This window comes from Dromaius novaehollandiae, chromosome 9 (genome assembly GCF_036370855.1).
Source record: "Dromaius novaehollandiae isolate bDroNov1 chromosome 9, bDroNov1.hap1, whole genome shotgun sequence".
Taxonomy (NCBI): Eukaryota; Metazoa; Chordata; class Aves; order Casuariiformes; family Dromaiidae; genus Dromaius; species Dromaius novaehollandiae.
In genome coordinates, this window is record NC_088106.1 from 12,442,242 (window position 1) to 12,466,388 (window position 24,147).

The 24,147-nt window shown below is 47.3% G+C and overlaps 1 protein-coding gene across 7 annotated transcripts in view; it reads right to left on the bottom strand.

The window, feature by feature from the left end:
• DIS3L2 (DIS3 like 3'-5' exoribonuclease 2) overlaps window positions 1-24,147 on the bottom strand; it is a 203,533-nt gene that overhangs the window by 40,137 nt on the left and 139,249 nt on the right. For all 7 annotated transcript variants that reach the window (XM_064516730.1, XM_064516733.1, XM_064516734.1 and 4 more), the window contains one exon: window positions 1,728-1,807. In XM_064516730.1, coding sequence (XP_064372800.1) covers window positions 1,728-1,807 — 80 coding nt within the window. The remainder of the gene's footprint in view (window positions 1-1,727; window positions 1,808-24,147) is intronic.

Genomic DNA, 24,147 nt, shown 5'->3' on the forward strand with positions numbered 1-24,147 from the left:
CTATAAAATACAAAACACAGGGCCCCGCAGGGAGTTATAATTGTATTTTGGATTTGTCAGACATGCACAAAGTCTGGGTTTACTTGCAATTCCACTCATCTTGCCTCTGCTGTATTTTTCAAACCCATGATGCTGGCTGGCATTTCTCTGGGCGTCTCGGCTCCCACGGTTGGTCACAGCCATACGTATCTAAATCAACAGCTGCCAACATACTGCAGCTACTTTGTTTCATGTTGGACCATTCACAGCTAAAAACAAGGTTTCCAAGCTGAATTGCTATTGGCCTTAGAGCTTAAACAAAATAGCTCCACTCCCATCCCAGGAGTTTCCCCAAACAATGGCACAAAACACGTACAAAAGCCTGGGGAGAGGAGGGTCTGTGGCAGAAAACACGGCTGCTGATTTTTGAGATAGACACCACACAATTAGAAACACTGGATCTATAAACATCCTTAAAACAAAACCCATTAGATCTAGGGGTTTTCTCTTCCTCACTGTTCATTGTGTGCCACTGCCTTTTAAAACCTCAAAACCAAACAATCTTCCATTCTCCCCCTGTTGGTTTTATCCTTTTGCATTTAACTGCATGTTTCCCTGCTAGATTGGTGCTGCTGGAGACACCAACTCTTTTTCACTCATGCCTCCGGGGCTGAGATAGTTGGGACGAAACTGGGTCCCACGTGTGAATTGTCAGTTCACCAGTGGGAAGGAAGGACGCTGAGCTCTTCCCCCAGAAATGATCCCCCTCTTCTTAAACAACGAGATTTCTCAGCTTAGAGAGGGGTAGATACTGTCTGTGGATGGATTTCTTCCTTGTTGGGACTCTTCTCCTCAGCATTTCAGAGCAGCTCTAATAACAGGGTGTTCCATTCATTAACAGTTTCATATACCCTCCTTTTTTAGGTTAACCTGCAATAATTGGCAAGAAGCAGAATTATATGGGTGGAGGTGACCGGCTATGGATTCATGACATACTGGTTTTCATGCAGAGTAAACCAGCGCAAATACAGAAATATCCCGAGTAGTGCTGCTGCTGTCAATTTGATAATGAGAATGTGATTTGAAATAAAAACAACTTGGGTGCCAATTCAGTACAGCAGCTAGTAAAAATAGGCAGAATACCTAGAAATTGAGGACTCTCTGCTCCAAACACATCTAAAGCTTGAATATCATATGGCATCTTATAAAAACAAAGTGCACGGTTGAGCTTGGGCTGTAGTACCCACAAGTGAAAGACCCCACTCAGTGAACCCACATATGAGCTTGAGCAGAGACAGATGGGGAAGAGGGTCTCTCTGTAGCTGAGCAGCGGTGAGGGCTGCCCTCTTTGGGGCTCTGCAGCCTTGGACGCTTACCCCAGCCTACTCTCCCCAGAGACACCTCAGCACAAAACAGCGCAGAGTTTGAGCTGCAGACACCCTTAGGAAAAGCCTGAGTCAGATCTGCTAGAGCGCATGGCACCCAGACCCAACCTTTTAGCCAAATAAAAGAAGCGGCCAACTTTTTGAATACTGCAGAACAAAGGGGGCTGCAGGCCTTGTGCATTTTAAAGGATCTGGCCTTTTCAGGAGTTGTTCCCAGTCTTAGGTCAAGGCTGAAGCCTGTTATAATCTACTTCTAAGTGGTACAAGCAGTTGTGATACCTCTGCCAGCAAGTGAGCAGGCAGGGCAGTTTCCTTTCAGCGCACCTTCCCGTATCTGCTGTGTGCAATCTTTGTGGGACTTACTTGTTGCTGTCCCGGTACTGATAGATAAAACAGCCTTGAGGCATCCCACTCTCCTGGTCCAGTGTAAACGAGAGCTTCAGCTGCAGAGAGGAGAGGGTGGGGGATAATGAACAGAGAGAGAGAGAGAGAAAAAAAAGCAACATTTTAGGTTGCGTTCTCAGTCATTACAGCAACTTCAAGCACAGCTTGTGGGAGAAAGCTAACTCACCGAGACTGACACGCAAACACTGTGGCCTGGAACATAACGCAGGGTTCCAAACCTCAGGGAAAAGTCACATGCATTGCAGAAACCTCTCGCTTTTTCCACCCTTTGTTACTATAAAGTGTTTGTGGTTCTTCTGAAATGCATGGGTCATAACAGTTCACCCCTCCAAACCCACCCACACACACCACCCTTCACCAAAGCGATTGCGGTTCCCCTCAGACACTAAAGAAATGAGTGTTCTCCATCAGCAGCTGTAGTTCCCACGAGCCTTTCTCTGAAAACTTTCCCGGTTCCATCTCGTTCCTCCAGTGCATTAGAACAGAAGAGAAACCACAGAGGGAAAGGTGACAGATTTTTCCTTCTGTGCAGAGTTATTAAAGAGCTGTTAGAAGGGTTTGCAGTTTGGATCAGTGTCCGGCAGGAGGCTATGATGTGACCTGGAAGCTGCTTTCTTTGCAACTCCAAGAAGGCATTCAGCGAGAGCTTTCAGATTTCCAATACCACTTCAGCTCATTTTATTTAAGGGGGAAAAATTAATCCTCTTTCAACAAGCGACGGAACAGCTCTGCAGGGAGACTTTTTCGATGCAAATGTCTCCAGTGATTTCACATGCTAAACTGCCTAGAGAACAGCACAGGACTGACCCCTGAAATGGGGGCACATCTGAGCAGACCCTCTTCACCCAGGAGAAAGCTGCTGGGGCCCTAGAAAAGTGCTCCCATGCTAAGGCTGCAGTCCCCCATGCCCTACAAAGAGGGTGCAGACCCTGACTAGGATAGAGCAGGCTGGGTAAGAGGGGCAGCATCCTTCAGACCTTCAGAGGAGATAGCTCCAATCTGTATGCACTGAGCGCTTCAGCTTTTGTTTGGGTAAGGGAGAGACCATTAATGGCAGGGCCATGACCACTGCTGGATTGTACAGGACTCTTGAAACGGTCAGGGAAGACCATCAGAATGGCTGAAATTGGAAATAGCTTTGTTATGATGGGCCTGACCTTTTTAAGCAGGGAAAGGAGGAGAGAGAGGTGTTGAGCCACTCTGATCACAGGCTCCTCTCCTCTGGACTCCAATGAAATTGCTAACTCAAATTAATGGCCTATTCAGGAATGAACATCAAATTAACACATCTCCCTCCAGCACCTATGTGCTGAATCCCAGTGTGCTGAATCATTAGATGGTACACTGATTTTCCCTTCCCTACAGGGGAACAAAGTCAAGCATTGTGCTCTCACCGATCCAAATAAAACTGTATACCATGAAACCACTGAAAACTTCACTATCCTGGATAATGAATTAAGAACTGAGCGCCCAGCTGAGGCCAAATCCAGCTGATCTCTTGTGACTTTCATGCCCCTAACTCTATAAGCCACTGTGAAACACACGCTCCTGGGACAACATGTAACACACATGTCCATGCTTCACATGTGCCCATGACGTAAGAATCACAACTGATACTGCTCTACAGATGGCAAGCTGTTACACTCCACAGCTACCTCTTCCTGCAAGCTCTGATCTCCCCTACTCTTTAGCACATTGCTAAGATCCATTTTTGAGACTGGTCTCCAAGGCAGGACTACCAGGGCCAGCTGGGCAGGCTTCTTCTCACTGAGATCCATTCAGCCGGGCTGCAACTCCTGCCTTTCCTGATGCTACGACAGCACACGGCAGCTACCCTACGGGAGCAGGAGATGGGTAAGAAATGAGCAGTCTCCGAAAGGGAGGCAAGTGATTGCTTTGCTATGGTACAGATGAATATGACTTATTTCTATCCAGACTAGAGTCCCCCAAGTGAGCTGCCCTGGTTTGGTGAACTGAAGGAGGAACTGGAAACTGCCAAAAGCCTTTTTTCTGCACCAGGTTTTCCAAAACTTCCCTGCTAGAATATGGGAAAGCATCTCCCAGGCAAAAAGGACACTAGTTATCTCAGTCACAGCTCCTGGGGGCTCTGCACTATGAGGAAAGGGTACCACATTGCAGGTTTACTAGAGAGGAAACGCAAAAGAAAGTGCAAAACTGTGCATGTGAAGCTTTAGGCAACTTTGACAAGCACAAATGCCCGAGTCCCTCTCACTGACAGCTCTCACGGCTAAATGGCCTTTGGGTTTGTGCTAATTGAGCACTTTTGGTTACAGCACACCGGGGCTCTTCGCCCCCTGTACCCCTCGTGGCTGGAGCCAGCTCTGTGCAAGGAGACAAGTCCAGCAGAAAGGAAGGAAGGAAAAGGGCTGGGAAGGAAAACGGCCTTGTTTGGACAGGCCGCAAAGGAAAGCTATGTGGAGAATCAGGTATGGGAAGGTGACCTTTCCACTATCTGGGGGACAGGGTCCCTTGGAACCTGCCTACCCAAAAAGGAAAGATCACAGTTCCCTAAGATAACGTGTTTTCAAGTTTCTGTTATTTTAATCCTTCTGTCTCTGCTTATGGTATTCCAGACAAATAAAACACACCCTGCTTGGCAGACTCAGTCCTCTCCGCTTACCAGTCAGTGCCAGTAAGGCCTGTGTAACAGGGACTGTATGCAGCTTGACCTTTTAGGGCAATACTGTCAGGCAAGAGGATGATGCTGTCACCCGTGGGCCCAGTGACAAGAGGATCCCACTCAGAGAAATGCCAGGGACAGGCTGTCTCACGGAGAGACGTGTAACTAAAGACCCTTCTTGGCCATCACTGCTCAAGGCAGAAGTGATGCCACTGACACACAAAACCGCGCTCTTCTGCAGATCTGCTCTGCTGATGCACTGTCATGGCCAGCTGCAAATGGGGAGAGGATGTCTGTGATTGTCACCCAGGCAAGGAGTCATTACAGGCTCCTCAATGAACAGTCAAGCTCTGGCTATATGTTTGCCATGTGTGACACTGACCACCTTCGTTGGTGGTGTCTGATCTTTGCAGGGAGCAGAGTGCTCACAGGCAAAACTCGTCGTGGGGTGGAAGAAGAGCAGGTAGAGAAGGACCAGCTGAGCATTGCCGGGAGGCAAACTGGGACACTGCAAGCTTCTTACTAAGCTTGAAAAGGTGGTACCCATTGTCCCAACACCTTGTCCGTGTGTTCCCTCTGCTCTTTGAGTCACAGGAGGCCAAGCACTCCACTGACTACCCTTGGACATGCGCTCACCTCTGCATGGCTGCGTTCTGCTGCAAAGGTGCTCATGCTCCTTGGTCCTTCAGTACCCTGGAAGATGTGCTCCACAGATCCTTCCTTTCATGCTAAAAACAGTCTATGAGGTGCTTGCTGCCACAGGTTTCTGAGAATAAAACTCAAGCGCCCTTTCCTGCCAGCTCCCATCCCGCTCTCTGCACACCCTGCATCACCACTTCTCTCTGGTTCCACCTCCAGCAGCCACCCTTTCCTTTTGCCTTCTTCCACTAACCACATCACAAAACCTCTGTGTACTCCTGATTAAAAAACGTTGCAGGGCAAGGCTGGGGGCAGCAGAGATGTCAGGAGCTGATAAAGCACCTTATCAATCTTCCCATCTGACTTCAGCTACAGCAATGTCACGAGATATCCAGAGCCTCCCAGACACACGAGGATTTACAAAACAAACAGGCTTTTGCAATGCCCTCTCTGACCCAGCTCTACCTCTTAACCAATATGACAACATTGCTCCAACACAGCATGCTGCTTTGAAGCTCCTTTCCTTTTACAGTGCTCCTTGTCAGAATGCAAAGACTTGCCATAAAGCCAACAAACGATCTAATACCAAGACAAAGGAAAGGCCACCAGTTTTCAAACTACACAATTTTATGCCTGCAGGGGCAACGGGTAGCTGATGTTTCCTACAGAAATGCAAGTACAGGGTGACCCCGTCACAAAGAAGACCCATCAGATCAAGGGATCCTCAGCACTAAACATATGAGATCATTTCATTTTACAAGACAGTGCTGGGCTTCACTGGGAAAGGAGGGGGAGAGGAAATTTCCCAGAGCACTGTATTGCCTTGTCATTTGGCTTGCACTGCCCCCTTTGGTAGCACAGCCCTGAAGCTCACATGCTAATAAAGAGCCCTTTCCACTTCAATAGCTTTGCACATGAAGAAACGCTCGGCATGGTGTGTGCGTGAACTCCATGGGAAAGGGAGCTGGAACGGAGCCACGCTGAGAGCAGAGTGCTGCCTACCAGGCGAGCCCCATCAATAATTGAAATGTCAGAGGCACAGGGAGGTGTGTGAATAAGAGCTGTCAAAAGGAGTTATTGGGATCTGTACGGATACAGTGATGGATAGGCTCTCTCACCGTCAGACGCAATTGCAATACACCCAAAGAGGAGTGGAGCAGGGTGAATTCTGAAATTCACAGAGCCTGGAGCAGGTCCTGTTTGACGGGCAGGACATAGTTTCCTCAGGGTAGGAGGATATCCTGCCTGTGGTATCGAGTAGCTGCAGGAACATGACCCAGCCACTGGTGGATGGAGAAAGGGAATGAACTTACAGCATGTGGCCAATATGTGGCAACCACCAACATGGTGGTGCGTGCAGCAGCCTTGAAGTGAAGGTAACGTCCCCTCCTTGAGGAAAGAGATCTCCTGTCCACAGTGGCCACCGTGCACACGGGGCTGTGTGCAGAGAGATCAGGGCCTGCCTGGGCACACAGGTACCTATGCTGTCCCTTGCTTCCCATTTGCATGCGCATGCCCCAGACTAAAACTCTGTCATGTCCAGAATGGTACATAACATTCATTCATGCAATGGCTCCCCTCTCCAGAACAGTAACATCCACCCGCTCTCTATTCCTACACCTTTAAACCTAGGGGAGGATGCAGTTGGCTGACAGTAGGGATCTTTTTTGTTCCTCCTGCAATGCTCTCCACCAGATGCTGACAGACTTCATCCGTTCTTGGGCATACAAGGGTTCCCACAAGCTCCCCGGAGAGCAGGGAGCAGACCCTAAACCAGAGCACAGACACAGACACGAGACACCAGTGAAAGCAGACAGGCTCAGGGCACCTGCTCTTTGCTGCACCTTCTAGCAGCTCTGTGCTGCCTGGTCCCTGCAGGGACCCACAGGCCTCCTCCAGACAGGCCTTGGCAGGGTGCAGGTGAAGAAGCCTGCACCTTGGGGCTTCTCCATTACCAGCAAGGCCATAAAGAGGCTTTTCAGAAAGAGAGAACAGTGCTTAACACTGTCGTGGACCTCCAGGCTTGCGCGGACTTTGGTACAGCCAGCAGCCATCCTCACTTTAAAGAAAATTCAGACCTGCAGCAATTAGGGGCCCAGGCATGTGATAAAGCCTGGTTGCTCCAACAAGGAGAGAGCCTAAGGAGCAGCCTTCTGGCTCCTGAAATGCTGCCAGTACCTATATTGACTTGACTGGGCAAATTCTGCATGCCCCTTGAGTAAATGGTTTGGCTTGGATTCTCCTTGTTCCCAGCCCTGGCTCCGAGCAGCAAACCTCTGCCATTAGACAGAAAGTTTTCTCTACACTTGCACAGTATCAGAGAGGTATTATCAGTTCAGCTGTATAACCAGGTCAAACACTTCAGACGTCCCAATTCTGGGGCAACATATGGGCTGCTTTCTGCCAGCCTTGGTTATACTGCTCAAGGTAATTTGACCAGTGTGGTGGAGTATTCAAGCACCAAGAGATCACCCAGGGCAAGGAGGAGAGGCAGAACGTGAGCCTGCAAGACAAAAACCAGGGGACTGGACCTAAAGATTATACCAAAACAGTCTTCTGGAAGTCATGGGTTCCTTTCTACTGTTGGCATTCAATTTTAACCCCATGTGCAAGTACGTCCAGAAAGAGTGGTATCAGATCCCTCTCAGAATAGAGGCTCCCCTCTCCAGCAAGCTCTAGAAAGCTTTTTAAGAATAAACTTAGTCATCAAGCAGGTTTTTATGCCCTGCCCAAACTTCGGTTTTGACCTGAAAAAAAAAAACAACCCTGAAGTCCTGACACTCACTTTTAAAACCACAAAAAACGAGCCGTGCTCCAGTAACGTAATCACAGAGTTTTCTGGCACCTCGTCCCTTAAAAATACATCCATCTGCCTGCACACAAGCCATCAAACTCAATCTTGTTCACAATGGATTTCCCAATTCCAGCCTGCTGGAAGGACTGCAGCAGGGCTGGCTGTGCTGACTGGATGAGCCCTTACAGAAACGCAGCCTGCAAACCTCACAGCTGTGTTTTCACTTAAAGAAACTGCTCTTGAATCTGAAGCACTTCTCCTTCCAAAGAGTTTTCTATATGCACTGAAGTTTGAAACTGCTGGAGAAAGACCCTGGGTAGAGACTGCACTTCTTCCTGGTTGCCCCCTTCTCCAGAAGCGAATGTGATAGGGACAGGGCAGGGCTATTAGAGGAAAGACTAAAAGTCCTACAGTGCAGAAAGAGGAGACACAGGGAAGCTCGCTGCCAGCCCAGTTAATTACCTGTAACATTGGCTTGGGGTGGTCCCTCCTTCTTGGTTTTGCAGACAGTGGATATTTGGCCAATCTCAGCACCTAGTTATTGAACTGCTGTTCCTACTGGTTGGAGATCCTGCTCTGGTCCTGAACCGGTCCCATCTCACCCACTGCCTCCTCAGTGAGGCCCCTTCTCCCCATCCCTAAATGCACACTTTTTCCAGGTGGTTGTTCAAATTCTCTAGGAGACTCCTGAAGCACTCTCTGCTGCCCCAGGGTCTTCCGCACAGGGATCCCAGGGAAATGGAGACAAACAGAACAGTAAAATCGGCTGTCTCAAAAGCCTGCTCCTTGGGGAAGTGTGCTCTGAAGGGAACATTTCTGGCAACTGCTCTTCCTCCCTCTTCCTGCCCCACTATCATCCACTCCTGACACATCTCAACTCCCAAACGGAAATGCAGGGCAGGCCCAAGAAGGAATCAGCAATGATTGTGCTCGGCATCCAGCATGCTCCATTACCAGCCAACATAAAGACCCTGAAGCTCTTGGGTGTGAGATGACAGTGCCACATTTGACAAAAACGCATTGCCAGCCTAGGCTGTCTCCTCTTGCATAGTATTGGAGAACATCCCTGTGTGAACCAACAGCAGAACAAAGGGTGACTTCTTTTTCAAGGTGAACTCCTTCCCGTTCCTGCTCTGTTTCCCAGTCTCCAGGTCTCCTGTGTGGAAAGGTTCTCTCTTACTTGCTGCAATACAACACATCATCTTGGGTCTTACTCATTCTGCACTATGCAAGCAACACACCCCTCTAACGCCTCTTCCCTCTCAGGACATTAGCCAGCAAACTACCTCTGTTAACAAGCTATGAGATCCATGCGTGGGGAAAAAAGTACAATGTCAACTTGAAACCTAATGCTCTCTAGGAAAAGGAGCTGAAACTCATTTTGGGTATTACTTCTGGCCTGAATCCCTCTGCCCACTCCTGATTTACAATTCCACTGTTATACCCAAATGTTATTCTTCTCTTCTCTTGCCTGCAGCATCCCCTCTCCCACACACACACGTTAACTGCATACTAATCCATGCAAAGCCTGTGAATCCCCAAACAAACAGGAAGATAGAAGATAGCAGTTCTGTTGCTTTCCCCCTCTCCTTTTTAAACTAACCAACCTCACAGGCCAGAGGTTCCCAACCTGAGCCCCAAAGCCACAAGTTATCACAAAATAATGCTACAAGCTGCAGCAGGCTTTGCTCTCCAAAGGTCTCCCCTGGGACACAGTGAGGACCCTGGTCCCTTCCCAGCACAGGAGCTGAGTCACCAATGCATGTTCCCTCCGCACAGGACTGCTCTGTTGCTGTCCAATAACTCCCAGAACCACTGTCACAGGTCATCAGATATTACTGCAAAATCAGAAAGAAGCCTGGCCTTTACTGGATCCTTTACAAAGACATGTGGACACTGTCATCAAAAGGGCAAGCTGGCATTGTACCCTTGGCTGTTACTTCACTACCACAACTCAAAGCTGAGGAACATTTCTGGAAAGACAGGGGCAGGAGACAACTTTAACCACCTGGCAAACATATAAACCGCAAATTAGTTTATTTTTAAACATTCACACTTGCCTGCATCAGAGGTTAGAATGTGAAGAAATGGATCCAGATCTATTCAGAAAGAAGAGCTGAATACTTCCGTTCACTTTATTTGTAATTTATAAACTGGATGAGCTCATTCTCTAGATGCATGATTAGGAAACCACAGGACTAAAAGAAAGATTAAACAATTGCAAAGGGTTTATGTTGGTGGATTAAAAATATCTTCTTCAGAGACTAACGAATTATGACACAGCACCGCAAGTTCTAGACCACTAGGGAACTGTCAATGAAGTTAAAGTATTTTCCACACATACATCAATTTTAAAATAAAAGCAAAACATCCCTAGGAAATGCCACATAAAAAATAGTGACACTAACAAGACACACGCCAAACTTCACTGCTTGGCCGTTTTAGGTTACTCACAGCCTGTCTCCTAGCCTTTCTTTAAAGCACTCTCCACTCTTGCTGATCTCCCAGTGCTTCTCCCAGCCCTGCTGGTGCTCTGAAAACGACAGAAGACGATCTGACTGATTTCATCTCGTGTGTGAGAACATCTCAGACAATAACGGCTCTTTCACAAGCTGGGGTTTACCAGCCTTAAAAGAGAGGAGGGCTTTTCAGACACAGAAAATTCTTGCATTTTGAAGGCTGTGGGTGATTTCCAGGCTTTACTGGGCCACTAGGGGAACACTCAGGTCCTGCCCTGTCCAAATGGCCTCTTCTTCAACTGGGAGATAAGGGAATTCACTCAGGAAATCTGAGGTGCAGGAATTTGGGAGGAAGATCGAGACTTTAATAAGAGACTAGACTGTGATCAGGAGACTGAAACAACCCTAGAGACTCCTGCGGAGGCAGGACTAACCCTTCACAAAGCAATTAAGAGTTTGCCAGCAAGCGACGTCTCCCGTCTGTGAGGAAGCTCGTGGCCGGAGGGCAGCGCTCTGACACCACGTACCTTATTAGAGATTGAAAATTCCCCAGGAGACACTGGAGGTAATAGGCAGAGCAAAAAGCCAAAGGCCAACTGAGCAGCACAGGGACCTATAAATGACATGAATGGGAACAGGCCAGATCGGGGTCTGCCGCACGCGAGGGGAAATGCAACCGCTGACGCTGCATGAGCTCGCCAGCGCCAGCGTCCAGGGCAGAGCCCGGACAAGGGCAGCACGGCTACGGCAGCGCCCGTCACAGGCACCAGACGCTGGCAACCGGAAAGCAAATCAATCTTCATCTGATGCTGTTCCCGGCAGCACACTGACTGACTGCTGCTGCAAAACACAGGTTAAAGTAAAAGGCACGGGTAACAGGGAGTGAAGAGCCTTCATGGCAAGCAACCTGGGCTGATCATTAATGTGGTTCTCCCCACTGAGGGAGCAGGCAAACTAGATGGATGGGGAAAGGAAGAGGGAGACCTGGAAGAGCACCATGGGGCACAGTGCCAATTATACTCTGACCATATCGTGCCTCTCCTCCCATTATGAGGAGCAAAGTCTGAGACCATGCAAAGGAGGGAAGCTTTCACTGGAAGGAGATGAGGACTGAAAGACACCCTGGGCCCCATAATCCCCAGCTCACAGGAAAGTTCGCCGTACAGAGAGGCTGGCAGAGCAGCAAATACGTTCACTGCTCTGAAAATCCTGGAGCAAATAGACCAACCAAGTGAGTTTAAGTAATCATGAAAAAGGCAAACATCTCTCACTACTGACATGGAGCAAAATTTTAAGCATACGGCTGACGTAAAATTTCTTCTAAGCTGACAAGTGTCAGCAGAAGAACAGACCCACATTTCTGCATAGCCACTGCGTTCGCAGACTGCTGAAGCTGTGCCCAAGACCTGAGGCTTTCTGCTGGGACAACAATGGCCTTTTCACAGCGTAGGCAGTACTAAAGTCTACGTGGATGCCATATTGATCTGATGAAGAAAAACAAAGCCTGACCAGAAAGAGATCCCTAAGACGTTTCTGCCTTAAAAGGACATGTGAATGTGAGAGTTTGAAGGATTTAAGAAAACTAATCAGTATGTTCCATGTTTGCTTTAGACAGAAATGTGACACAACTGAGTGGAAAACCCTCTATGCTCACTGCTTGGTATGTCATTATTAGAAGGTACTACAGGTAACAGGTCATTATCCCCAACAGCTGATTTTCATACAGCTGACATTCATGTCTGAAAACAGGTCTCAATTTACTGACCGTGAGTCTAAGCAGTCCAAAGTTTAGTTTTACACTTGGCGCTGCTATTTCTGTGAGAACCTGAAATCAGTAGAGAATAGCATCGCGGTAGTAAGCAGCTCCCAAAGAGAGATGGCAGATTCAGACATTGATCGATACGCAGCTCTGCTGAGGAACGTCATGCCATGGGTGAAACACAGCGCACAGCCTGCAGACACTTTTTTAAATGGAAAACGGAACAAGAACACAAGCAACGGTAAAAGTTGAGATCAGAAATGACGTGTGTTAGATGAAGAGCGACAGAACAAACCGCCCTTCGCAAAGCGCCTGATCTCTGCTGAATCTGAGAGCTGCCGCAATCTCATGCCAGTGGAAGAGCTCAAATCCAGAGTCTACTGAAGCAGGAAAGAGGATGGGACACCGCACTGCGCTTCGAATGGCTCAAACCACAGGGAAACACAAGGTAAGAGCTGTGGGTGCCAATGTGTCTGTGCATGCAGCAGGAGGAAGGAGGATTCAGGGTCTTCACCTGAGTAGAGCACCACTTTATTCTCCAAAAGTCACATTTTACAAATTAGCCCTGGCATTAGGACTGGTTTGTGTCTTCCTGTAACGTGCCCATTCTTTGTCATTGCTGTTAGGAGGATACAAGGAGTCGAGGGCAGATCAAACATGGCAAATCCTATTTTCTTAAGTTTGTTAATGCTAGCTGCTTCCCCTGCTAAGCCACTAATGGAACTGCGAGAACCCAGGGGCACAGATGAATTCAGCGTCCAGGTACTGTCTCATGCCTAGAGGGATTTCCACAGAGTTGCACTGGAAGACAGAGGAAAGCTTGTAATACTCTCCACACAAGAGATAAACCCATTAAAATATGAACAGCCCTGTGCCGTCATGATAAGAGCTCTGCCAGGTAATGAGAGATCACAACAGTATTTCCAGGTTTAGTTATCTTTGCAAGCCATTAAGCCGGAGCTGGGACTATGAAGTTGCAGACTACCCTGATTATAGTATGCTGAGTTCAGTTTAAATCCCATGCTGCACTGCCCCAAAGGATGGGGAAGAACTGTGAAACACCTGGAAGCCCCGAAGTCCAGCCCTAGCGCTGCTGACTCAAGCTTTGCTTGTTCTCTGGGAGAGATCTGGACTCTCTCACAGCTTGCTACAACCTGCCAGGACTTGCCTATTCCACATGCTCCTAGATTGCGAGACATCATTCACAAAATAGCAGGCAGCTGTTCTGTGTCCTTGGCCAAAACTTCTCCCCCACACACTGTTAGCAGCATGGGATGGGAAGGGATCTGCTGCAATCCGCAGTCAGCCCATTGCCTTCCACAGAGCATCTTCTCTGCACACCACACGCCACAAAACACCTCCCGACATCCTGCGACGGCGGCGCCAGCCCTCTCTTCCGCTGGCAGAGGCGGGCTGTGTGCCACGACCTCTTCTCGGTTACTTAACCAAATCTCGTGGCGCGCGCAGTGCGGCTGCTCGGCACGCGAGCAGAAGATCCAAAGCTTTCCAAGGACATCCCCGCGCTTTCCCATGGGCGGCAAGGGCAGGCTGCCGTCGTTAACACAATTGCCGCTGGCTGCCGGGCTCCCTCAGGAACGGGCTGGCTGTGGCTTGGTCGAATTCCTCTGGCAGTGACCTGCTGCCGCTCACACTTTCCTAGGGACCTTACAGCTCCTCTGTCACAGCCTGGGAAAAGAAGGAAGCGGGAATGGATGGGGGCCAGGTGACTTGTCCCAGCGAGCCACAAAGATCCCGCTGGCGGCAGGGTGGGCACCCTGCCCTGCAGGCAGCCCCCGGCCAGCCGTAGCCCACCGCCTGCTGTCGGAGCGGCTCCAGAGCTGCCGTCTGGACGCGGCTGCACGTCGGCGGGGAAGCGATTTCTGCATGTACGCACTTCAGAAAGGGCTCTGGCAAGGTTCACTTTGAAAAGGTGCAGTACGAAATGTAAAGTATGTTTATACAGCCAAGTCGACGTCAGAGTCCGCGATGCCGCTGTCAATCACGGGGTTGTAGCGTGGGGGGTAAGATTAGTGATCTTCTTCCAGCATTAATGCACAGCAGGCTGTTTATAACCCTCTATTTGACACTGTTATTTAACATATGTAAGGGGCTTGACATGGTTTATGTTCAGTAGTTGTGGTTTCCAGGCAGTATTGCATTTCTTCAAAATGAAGATACATAATATTTTAAAACTATTTTTAAAACCAGGTCACAAATCTGCAATCTTTGACGTCATTCCTCCTTCCTCCTATCGAACCTAAACCATAGCACACATTCACAAAAGATCAGCAAGTTCAGATGTGAGAACTCAGCTGCAAGAAACGTGTGTGCACATGCACGCACACGCACACACACAGAAGAAAAACTCAAAACTGCAATTCAGTTAAATTGGTACAAGCTATGTTTAAGGCTTCAAAGACATCCGGGATGTATTCCACTATTTAGAGCTGTGGGTACCAGCACACTGCATGCGGAGAAAGAGAATCTAAGAACTGAATCAAACCATGAGGTATTTATTCAACAATCTGCCTCAGCAAGTGTAAGAAAATTAAAAGGTTTCCTGCCACTGGGAGCTCAGCATACTGGCAACCTGATCGCGTGTCATCCGAAAATCTCATCACTGCCTTCCCTTGCCAGGGCTGACCCCATCCACTCCTAAAGCAAGTCATAAGACAATTGAATCTCTAATTCCTATTTTTAACATACATCTCCAAACTTCAGAGCTGGCTGGGGCAGGCAAATCTTTGAAAAATCTTTAGAAATAATCCTTAAAAGATAATCTAAAAAGCATTGCTCTGTGTAGATGTCTGACTTCTGTAGACCAAGTCAGCTCTTGCACAGCTCACTGTTTTTTGCAGTAATCTTGCCCAATTTAGACTTTCCAATTTCCCAGCTTGATGGACCTGGGGACTTTGTTGGGTTAAATTTATTCGGCCAGTCCTGGACTTGGAGTTGTCCATACCAAAGCAGTAAGCTTTAAAGAGCAGAAACCAACACCATATTTTACAGAGACAGTCAAGTTCCTAAAATTAGTTATTTATTCCAACAATATTAAAAGGAGACACACAGCTTTCTCAGTCATTTTTCCATTCGTAGTATTTTGTTTTGTTTTTTTAAACCCATGAGCCTAATCCTTATTTTCTCCATGGAAAAGATGGAAGAAAAAGATCACAGGGAAGAAGAGACAGCCTCCTAGAGCATCCATTGCACTTATGCACTCTTTGGAGAAGTTGCCGGGTTTGTTGCTGGGCTTTTTCTTTAAATACACCCTGAAAGTAAATAAATAAATAAAAGTATCTCCAGGCATCTGTACTGGCTTGTGAAGGAGACACAGACAATGCATGGGGGGCTCGAAAGGAGCTAGTAAATTCTAGGAGTGTAGAACAGGAGAAGGGATTAAGTCTGGTGATTAAATTAGGTGATGCATGAATACATTCCAATGCACAACATCACTCAAGCACTGGACAAAACATATGGCAACAATGGAAAGCGCTGCCCACGAGGTCACCTTTAATATGATTAGCTATGGACGCCTGAAATGAGATCTCCCAAGTACCAGCATGCTAAACCTCCATTGTGCAGGGCAGAGAAGTGCCCTCTAAAAGCCTTTGAGGCTCTATGAATCCAGCACAAATGGCTGCTGTGTGTTAAGGGATGTGCCCAAGTCCATTGAAAACGGGACAAAAAAAAAGAGCCTTGGGGCCGGTGAGCGCGCCGAGAGCACCTTTGTTGCCGCCTCGCACGGCACCAGCGGGAGCCGTCCCCAGGGTGCCCTGCTTGACAGCTGGGTCACATCATGGGCTCCCCTGTTCCGCTTGGACTTTTCAACTCCTCTGGCCCGCATTCACCAGCACGGCTCGCCTCTTTGAAGAGGGAGAAAGCGCCTCATCCATCACTGACACGAAGAGAGTTAATTCACTTCTTTACAACTGGAAAGGCTTTTGCTGCGAGCAGGAGGGAGTGCAGGAAGAGTAATGAAATCCAAAAGGGAGCCAAATGATGCTTTCCTCTGCTCGAAGCCAGTGCTGGCAGTGCTTGCTGCTGGCACGGCCCGCGGTGGGTGAAAGGAGACTCTTTTGTGGTATGCCATTAGCTACTTCCAAGGCCTCAGTTCATGTTTACCACAGCCACTGTGTTACTTCACTTGGTATTTTTTTCCAGTCCTGTTGATGGTACTGCAGAACTGACTGAGCCCGTTTGGAAGCCTTGCTCAGAGAAAGCAGAAACAAATTGCCTTTCGAAAGGACTATTTTTTTTCTCCCCTAAACTAAGCCTCACGCTGCTTTCCATAAACCCAATGTAAGACTGAAATCTCCACTTAAAGCTGAAGAGCAAAGGCCCCTGCAAGGCTTTGCCCACCCTGGTTATTGCACAGCTATCTACCACGCAGCGTGTGCCACTCGCCTCCGGCACGGCAGCAGCAGCGACGCCACCAGCCATGGGGAGCGTGGAGCCATGCCGCCCCGACCGCACTAGGGGGCATCTCGCGCCCCGGCATTTCTCCGCACAGTGCAACGCTGCAGCTATTTCAAGTAAAACCTAATTACAACAACAATAGCCAGCAGGTTGTCTTGATGACTGTAATGAAAAGAAACACCTGATGATGAGATTAAAGATAATCTCATGTGAGTCACTTTGCATGACTACCTTGCTGTAATCAGGTTAGCCTTTCAGACTGCTGAACCATACCCCAGTGGACCTTGGCACGTTCAGCAGACCTCCTTGTAAGGTCTCTGCAGGCTTTTAGTATGTCAGATTCCAGGCAATGACTAATCAGGTGCACAGAAGGGCTGCGCCTGAGGGCAAACTTCTTCCACACAATTTGTATCGGCGTGACTGGGTGAAACTCATGGAGAAACCACAGGAGGAACTTGCTCTGGCTACATGAGTCCCAGCAGCGACAAAGTCTCAGTGACAACACAGTGACAAACGTGGCATAGGACCATTGCCAGCTGAGCTCCTGCTATTACCAGGAAAAGGAAAGGATTATCTTTCCAGCTTTAAATTTCCAGGATGCCGTAACTCTGGCTCAACCCCTGATGTAGCACATTCCAGGCAACAGTGCATACTCACAGTTGACACTCAGCAAGCTTGGGAATGTCTGCTCTCTAATAAGGAAGCCCCACCTTGGAGCCTTGTAATAGCTCTAATAGAGAAGGATCACATGGACTTTGACAGGAACTGCCAACTCCGAAGATCAAGCCAGTTTCTAATGAGACAAGATGGACTGAACAGCCATATGTTAGTCCTAAAAAGGTTTGGGGCAGCAGCTCTAAGACAGAGGGTCAGTATTTTTCTTTTGGAAATAAGAAAACCCTTCCTCAAAGACAATGCTTTTCAACTAGCCAAAAACTAATGATGCTGGGAGATGTGCCTGTGGTGGCACTCATTTCACGGCCCTTAAAGATCTTTTCAGCAAATCTTCCTCCTCAGAATTGCATTTTGTACCCATCACTGTGCTACCACTATTACAGATGCTACTTGTACAAAAGGCTCATTCTCAGCGTGGGGTCCAAAGCAAGCTACAGACCTAACGAACAGCAAGAGCAAGGATAAACCGGGCCTAGCAGCATACCAAGACAAAGCTGTGCAAGAAACTCACCAACCTAAAGAATATGGTTGTAGGAGCTGCTTTTCTTTCAAAGATTTTCCTGAAGGGGTGAAGGCCAGATGACGTTGTTTCTTTGCCCAACTGCTTGGGGTTTGGGACAAATCCCCTCTTCTCTGCACTGTTCAGCTGAAAACAGTAGCTTTGGATTTAGAAGAAGGAAGGTCATCAAGTTTCCCCCAAAGAGCACTAGTTCTAGTTCTCACTAGAGAGAAGTAGTGGGCACACAAGGGCAGGCTTAACATGCCCTTCTCTGCTGGATTTCTTCATCCCAAGAAGCCTGAACGTCATCTTGTCAGTCCTGGCACGTAGAAGCCAACTAGCTTCTGTGCTAGACCTGACCTGTGGAAACTCCATTTAGATACCATATTTCTATCTGCCTTTCTCAGTATTCATTGTCTGCTCTAGACTTTATCCAGGTTTCAAGCATGAAAGACACTTTATGGTAGCAGAAACCACCTTTGCTTGTGATGGCTTTAGTTAATGCAAGCTGCCCGGTAGTCATTCCAGGGAGAGCAGCCTAGACACCATGTAACATAAGTGCCTGTGAAGGACTGCACCGAATCACTAAATTCTCTCCCCACCTTTACATGTTCAAGTGTGGAGACAAGCAAAGCAGCCAGCGAACCACAGCAAGATGAGTGGCAGAGGAGGATGGAAAGCTCTCACTGCAACTCTTCAAACTCCTTCAACACTGAGCAATAGCACTTCTCCAGCATGGAGAACCTGAGCGCTCACACGGGACAAGGGTTGAACAAACCCAACAAGAAGAACCCCTTGTGAGCGATGTGTTCATTCCACAGTGTTTTATAGTATTTTGCATTCTTTTAAGAAAAGAGTTACCTGCCTGCCTCTTGACAGGTTGCAAAGAACCATGTTCATGGTCATTTGCACTCATTTCAAAGAACCTACATGAAAGCCTGAGAACTCAAATAGAGATGACCACAAAGCACAAGGAATCCAGGGCTGGTCCCCTGGACAAGGGCTATTTGACAGCAGCACCCCTTGGTACCAAGTGACAGATCTGTCAAAACACCTGCCTTTTACCCCTACCTAAATATAAGAAACTGGTAAGACTCCCCCGCTCATTTAACTACCTATATGTTGCCCATTAGCTTATTTTAAAAAAATAACTAAAGAGCAAGGCAATGTGAGCACAGTACTAAGGACTATCGACCATCACTTTCAGCAATGTTTAAAAATAATAAAAAACAGAGAGTTGAAGTGAAAATTCAAAACCTCAAAGTAATTTCAACCATACATACAGGAGAAGGGAAAAGTTTATACATGATGCAACAGAAAAAATGACTCACTTTCCTAAATGCCAAAGCCTGTTTTAGTTCATTCCATCTTCTATACCTGCTAAACACATCACTGAGAGAAATCATTTAATAAATTGCTTTTTTTAAAAAATCCCATTTTAGCCATTTAAGCATTTCATTTCCTAGTATTGTGGGTCATGTTCTACTCTAACATGCAAAGTGCTGTAGCTGGGTCAATGGCGTTCTCGCAGAAAGTGAAGGAGAATCTTGCCATTGCAACAGAGAATTTGGGAACACTGGGAATTGAGGCAAAACTGCAGCCTTAACAAAACCAACCCAAAAACTCCTGTTGATTTACGGAAGTGAGAGTTTCTCCATTGGAGGGTTGATCTCAACACAGCCATGAGACACCCAACAAACTACAGCTCTGCTCTGCAGTCCCTCCAGCGTAAGCAGGATTGGAGGGACCAAACCAATGACATGGCTAGTTATTTCAATTGTCAAAGAAAGCACAAATTCTTTCAGGCTGGACTGGTTTAAAAAAACAAACAAACAAATAGCAATGACTGATTGGTTTGTACTTCTGTGGCTGGAACAGGTTTTCAGGTCCAGTTAAAGGAATTGCCCACCAAAACCCCTTCACAGTTATTTTGCATGATTGGTTTCTTCTGGATGTCAGTGAAGTTGCTCAGACCACTCTAATCTAGCTGACTGAGAGCTACTTTCTCACTGCCTCCTACTCAATTTTCAAGTGACCATCAGTTTAATGGCAGCCCATCACAGATGGGCAACAGACTGCAACCAACTCAGTTGGTAACTAATAAGCATAAAGAAGTCTACTACCAGCTTAGATCCAAACTGGAGAAGGCACTACCTTCAGAGGGCAAAGTTTAATACTACTGTCAAGTTTTAAAATGATGTTGACAGCACAACAAATTGTAAATTCATAACTTTGGGGAGGAATCATTATTTGTGTCTCAAGATCGGAGCAGGCAGGAACAGGGAATTAGAAAGCCTCTCTTACAGCTGAACACAGCACTGCACAAAGAAGGAGCTGCATTCAGGGAGGAGGTTTCAGGAGGTCTGAAATCTCAAGTATTGACAAATCTTGGAAGCAAAGTGCAACGTGGACCAACAACCTTATCTGGGATGTCATGCTTCATACTCCCATTTTACACAAATACTTATTCATGGGAAATATGCACTCTGAATTACACTCACATGCTTGAAGAGCTTCCTTATTACTGTATGAAGATGCACAAAAGCATAAGATAAACAATCTGGACTACTAAAGACAGATTCACAGCCATTTGCTTTCAAAATAAAAGCAAGAGGTTGCTCAACAAAATATACTCTGAACAAGTCACTACAAACTTTAGCAGTGCATGTAACTTCAGGAGGCATGGGCTTGGACTTGGGGCATTTAAAGATAAACCAGATGATGGACTTCCTCAGGAGCTAGCTGCCTTGGATTGCGGAAAGTCAGCTCCATTCTCAGCTCAGCCACTGGGAGCTTGGCTAAGACTCTCATAACCTCATTTCAGAGGGCTCTGGAAGCAACAGGTGCTCTCTGAGCTTCTTTGTGCATCAGCATCCTGGTGCTACAAGTATGAACAGAAAAAACATATCAGCACTCAGAAGGACTGATCATGCCTAGAGACACCTCATAAAATGAGCTGTGGCCATGGAAAGCAAGATTTTTTCCCCCCCACTCTTGCTTTGGAATTGCAGAGAACTGCAGTGTCTGAATCTTTCATCTCCTTCCAAATGTCGTCTTTTGTTGTTGTACAATTAGCCTTTCTTCCCTTTACTGTTAGGTGAAATAGAACTGGCTCTGACAAAGAGCTGCTACATTTTCACCTATGGCAGACTGATCACATTTGAAGTTACATCACTCAACGCACAGTGACTCCATCTAAAGGGAATGATGGATTAGCCATGCAGTCAGCTATAATTAATACCTGAAAAAAACCCTTGTCAAGTCTCCGTTCAAATACGTGATAAACGGAATCTGAAACAACAAAAGACTTTCTGATGACGTCTGTTCATCACCAGGGAAGAAAAACACCAACAATCAACTGGAGGGCAAGACTCTCTGGGAGCAAGGATTGTTCCTTCAATAAAAAATAAAAATCAGAACTTTACCCCAACACTCACCCCTACACACACCTCCACACAAACACTTATTTTCCAGTCTTTTATCTAGCTTATCATCAGACACACTCAAGAACCAGTTTGTTTCTGCTGCACTGAGAGAACTCGTATTTCTATCTTAACCCTCGTTCACCATAACTAGCAAAAGCCACCATCTCTCTCCCCACCAACCTCAAAAATACCAGAGAGAGGCTTGCTCAGCTAGATCAAACACTGAATCCTCTCTTCAGCTTAGCTATCATCTGCACATTTGGGACACATTCCTTTGCACTAAGATGCTACCTCTCACAGAGGTCCTATTCCCCCCACAGAGATGCCACTGGGCACTCACTGAGGTCCCTACAAGTGATCCATCCCAGGCCACCCATCACACAAACACAGCGAGACACATTTGCATCCAGCTAGCCCAGGAAACCAAGATGTGCCTACTTCATGCACAGATCTGGAGCACACACAGACACCTTCACGCTCACTTGCAGTCAGCGTGTGACAACTGCCAGCTCACCCCCCTTTACAAAGCCCGACCAGCAACTGGATTCACTTACCAGAAAAAGCCGAGCATTTTGGAGAGTGTAAGGAAGTACTGCCCATTGCAACTCTGCCCTGTTCAAGCAAGATAAGACTTCTACGGGATATCAGATCACTCATTTGGTCCCGACACGTGTTGGTGAGCTGTGTGCTGCCAAAGCCTGAGAGAGCTGAAAGGTCTGGGAAGAGGGATCCCTTGTGAAACACATTCCTTACCTCTGTGTTGCAGGGAAGCATCAGCCACAGTCCAGCCTTTTACACCGATGCGGCTTATTTCTCTGCTCTGGGCCATGAGCAGTACCTGCTGGGGAGCTGACAAACTGACCGTAACTGGGCCAGCAACTAACAGCAGAAACAAAAAAAGCACTGGTTCTCATTCAGTAGCTGTCATGCTTATTCAAAAGCTGTCAGTAATAAACGTGAGAGGAAGAGAATGGTCAGTTTTGGCCTGAGGCACTGGCTTTGGCCTGGGAATCAGGAAAAAGCTGTCTTGCCAGCTCTGCCACTGACTCACTGCATGAGCACAGGCAAGCTGCTGGACCTCTTCATGCCTTTCCCATGGCCTGAAAGGATGAAGCCAGCCTCCCCTCTGATGCTTGCTCTGAGGCTGGCAGACAAAAGAAGCTACCGCTGTGACTGATAGCACACAAGACCCCTTTTCTTGGAGCAGCTTCTGAGCTTTCAGGTATGTAGTGGATTTAATAAAACTCAAGGGTTAAGCCGTGTTTGTTTAGAAGCAAGCCACTTGTACACGACTGGAGAGTTTGCATATCTGAGCTAGTGGCTGAACTACTTACTCCAAGAAGAATAAAAAAATTCATAACCCACTCTTGCATTACTGGCAGAAAATTAATGCCAGAGCACCACTGTGTGGGGAGCTCCTTCCCAGCCATATTTGCCTAGACATCTGGCTGCAGTGGCTCCCAGCACGATGCTCCACAGCCGAGCCCTGTGCTCCAGTGTCCGACTCCCCCCCTCCTACCAGAGCCAGCTCGACCACTTCACCACCTGCTCCTGCTGGGACACAGCTGCTCAGCTTTAAAAGAATGATGGGGGAATGGAGGGACATGTGTGAGGACATCAATCCTACTCACACCCCTGGGAGAACTTCATTAAAATCCCAGGGCAAAAGACCCACGACAATTAGATTCTGAGGGCTTTCTACTTGAAATCCTAATTTAATCAAAATACTTGGAAACTTACTGGCAATGCAAACAGCCCCGTGCAAGCAGAAGGATGTTCAGCCAACACAGACCCACTCCATAACACGATCCTGCAATATCTCATTCTGATGTGCATACTCTGTATGTGCGCAAATTGTCTGACGTAAGCCATTAGCTCTTCCTTATGGCAATGATGACATTTCATATTCGTCTGCGAAGTACCACGTTCCCTTATGGTGCTGCAGGAAAGACATTTCAATCACTCCTACTTCACTAACACACCTTTGAAAATGCATTTTGATTGCTCAGGCAAGAAAGAGCAGTATCCCCTCAGTAAGTAGATGGCTGTAGCTTTAGATGCTCATTTAGGACTTACTAACTGGGGCTAGGCAAAAGGCTAAAATCCCCAAAGGAAATTAATCTCCAGATACATCCAACATCCCCTCAGCTGCCTTATGGATCACAGTATAAGCAACTGTCCATAATGATCGTACAACACCTGCTGTCCCCATTCTGGATATCAGTGATGCCTCTTTAAGCAGACATCAAAGAAAATGAGCAGACAATGGTGGAATTGTGATAGGAAGCGAATAGTGAAAGCGCCTTGTCAGTCTGCACTTCCATTTATCTTACAGCACCATACGTGCAGCCCATCCTGCCTGTGCTGTTACGTTCATACATCATTGCTGTAACAGCCTCTTTAGAGAGGTATCATGGCAGTTTTCAGGATTTTACAAATGGGCCTTTTAGAATTTCTCCTGGGCCAAAGTAAGTGGCTCTGTACACCTACCCTGAGGGAATCAGACCCAAGATGAATTTGGTACCAGTGCCACATCCCAGGTGATGAGCAGCAGGACTTTCTCTTTGAGACTGGCCCAAAATCCAACAATGCAACACTCCCAGGGAGAGATGTGAGGATAGCCAAGAGTCAGTGGTTGGAGCAAGACATTTACACCTTCCCCAAAAGGTGCTTGCACTCAGGCAAGAGAGTGAAGGGATGGCAGACGGAGCTGCCACCAGGACTCCTGGAAAACCTAAGCACTGCTTCAGGGAGTTCTTGAGCCAAGACGGTCTCCTTGCATCAGTGGTGTTTTAGAACATAAATTCAGATCATGCTCTGAGGGAAGATACAGAAGCATTCAGTTAACTGAAGTCTCTACAATATTATAGCCCTATTATGTCCCCAGCTAAACAGTTCTTCCAACCCAAAGTGCTTTCCATTCCTACACTGCTATATCGTACTTTGCGTACAATGGCTGCCTAACATGGGCAGAGACATTTACTACTTCCACATAGCAAGAGAAGTGCAGAATGTCTATCATACAGATATGAGGCAGGAAATATGACAAAACAGTTTCCCATAATTATATC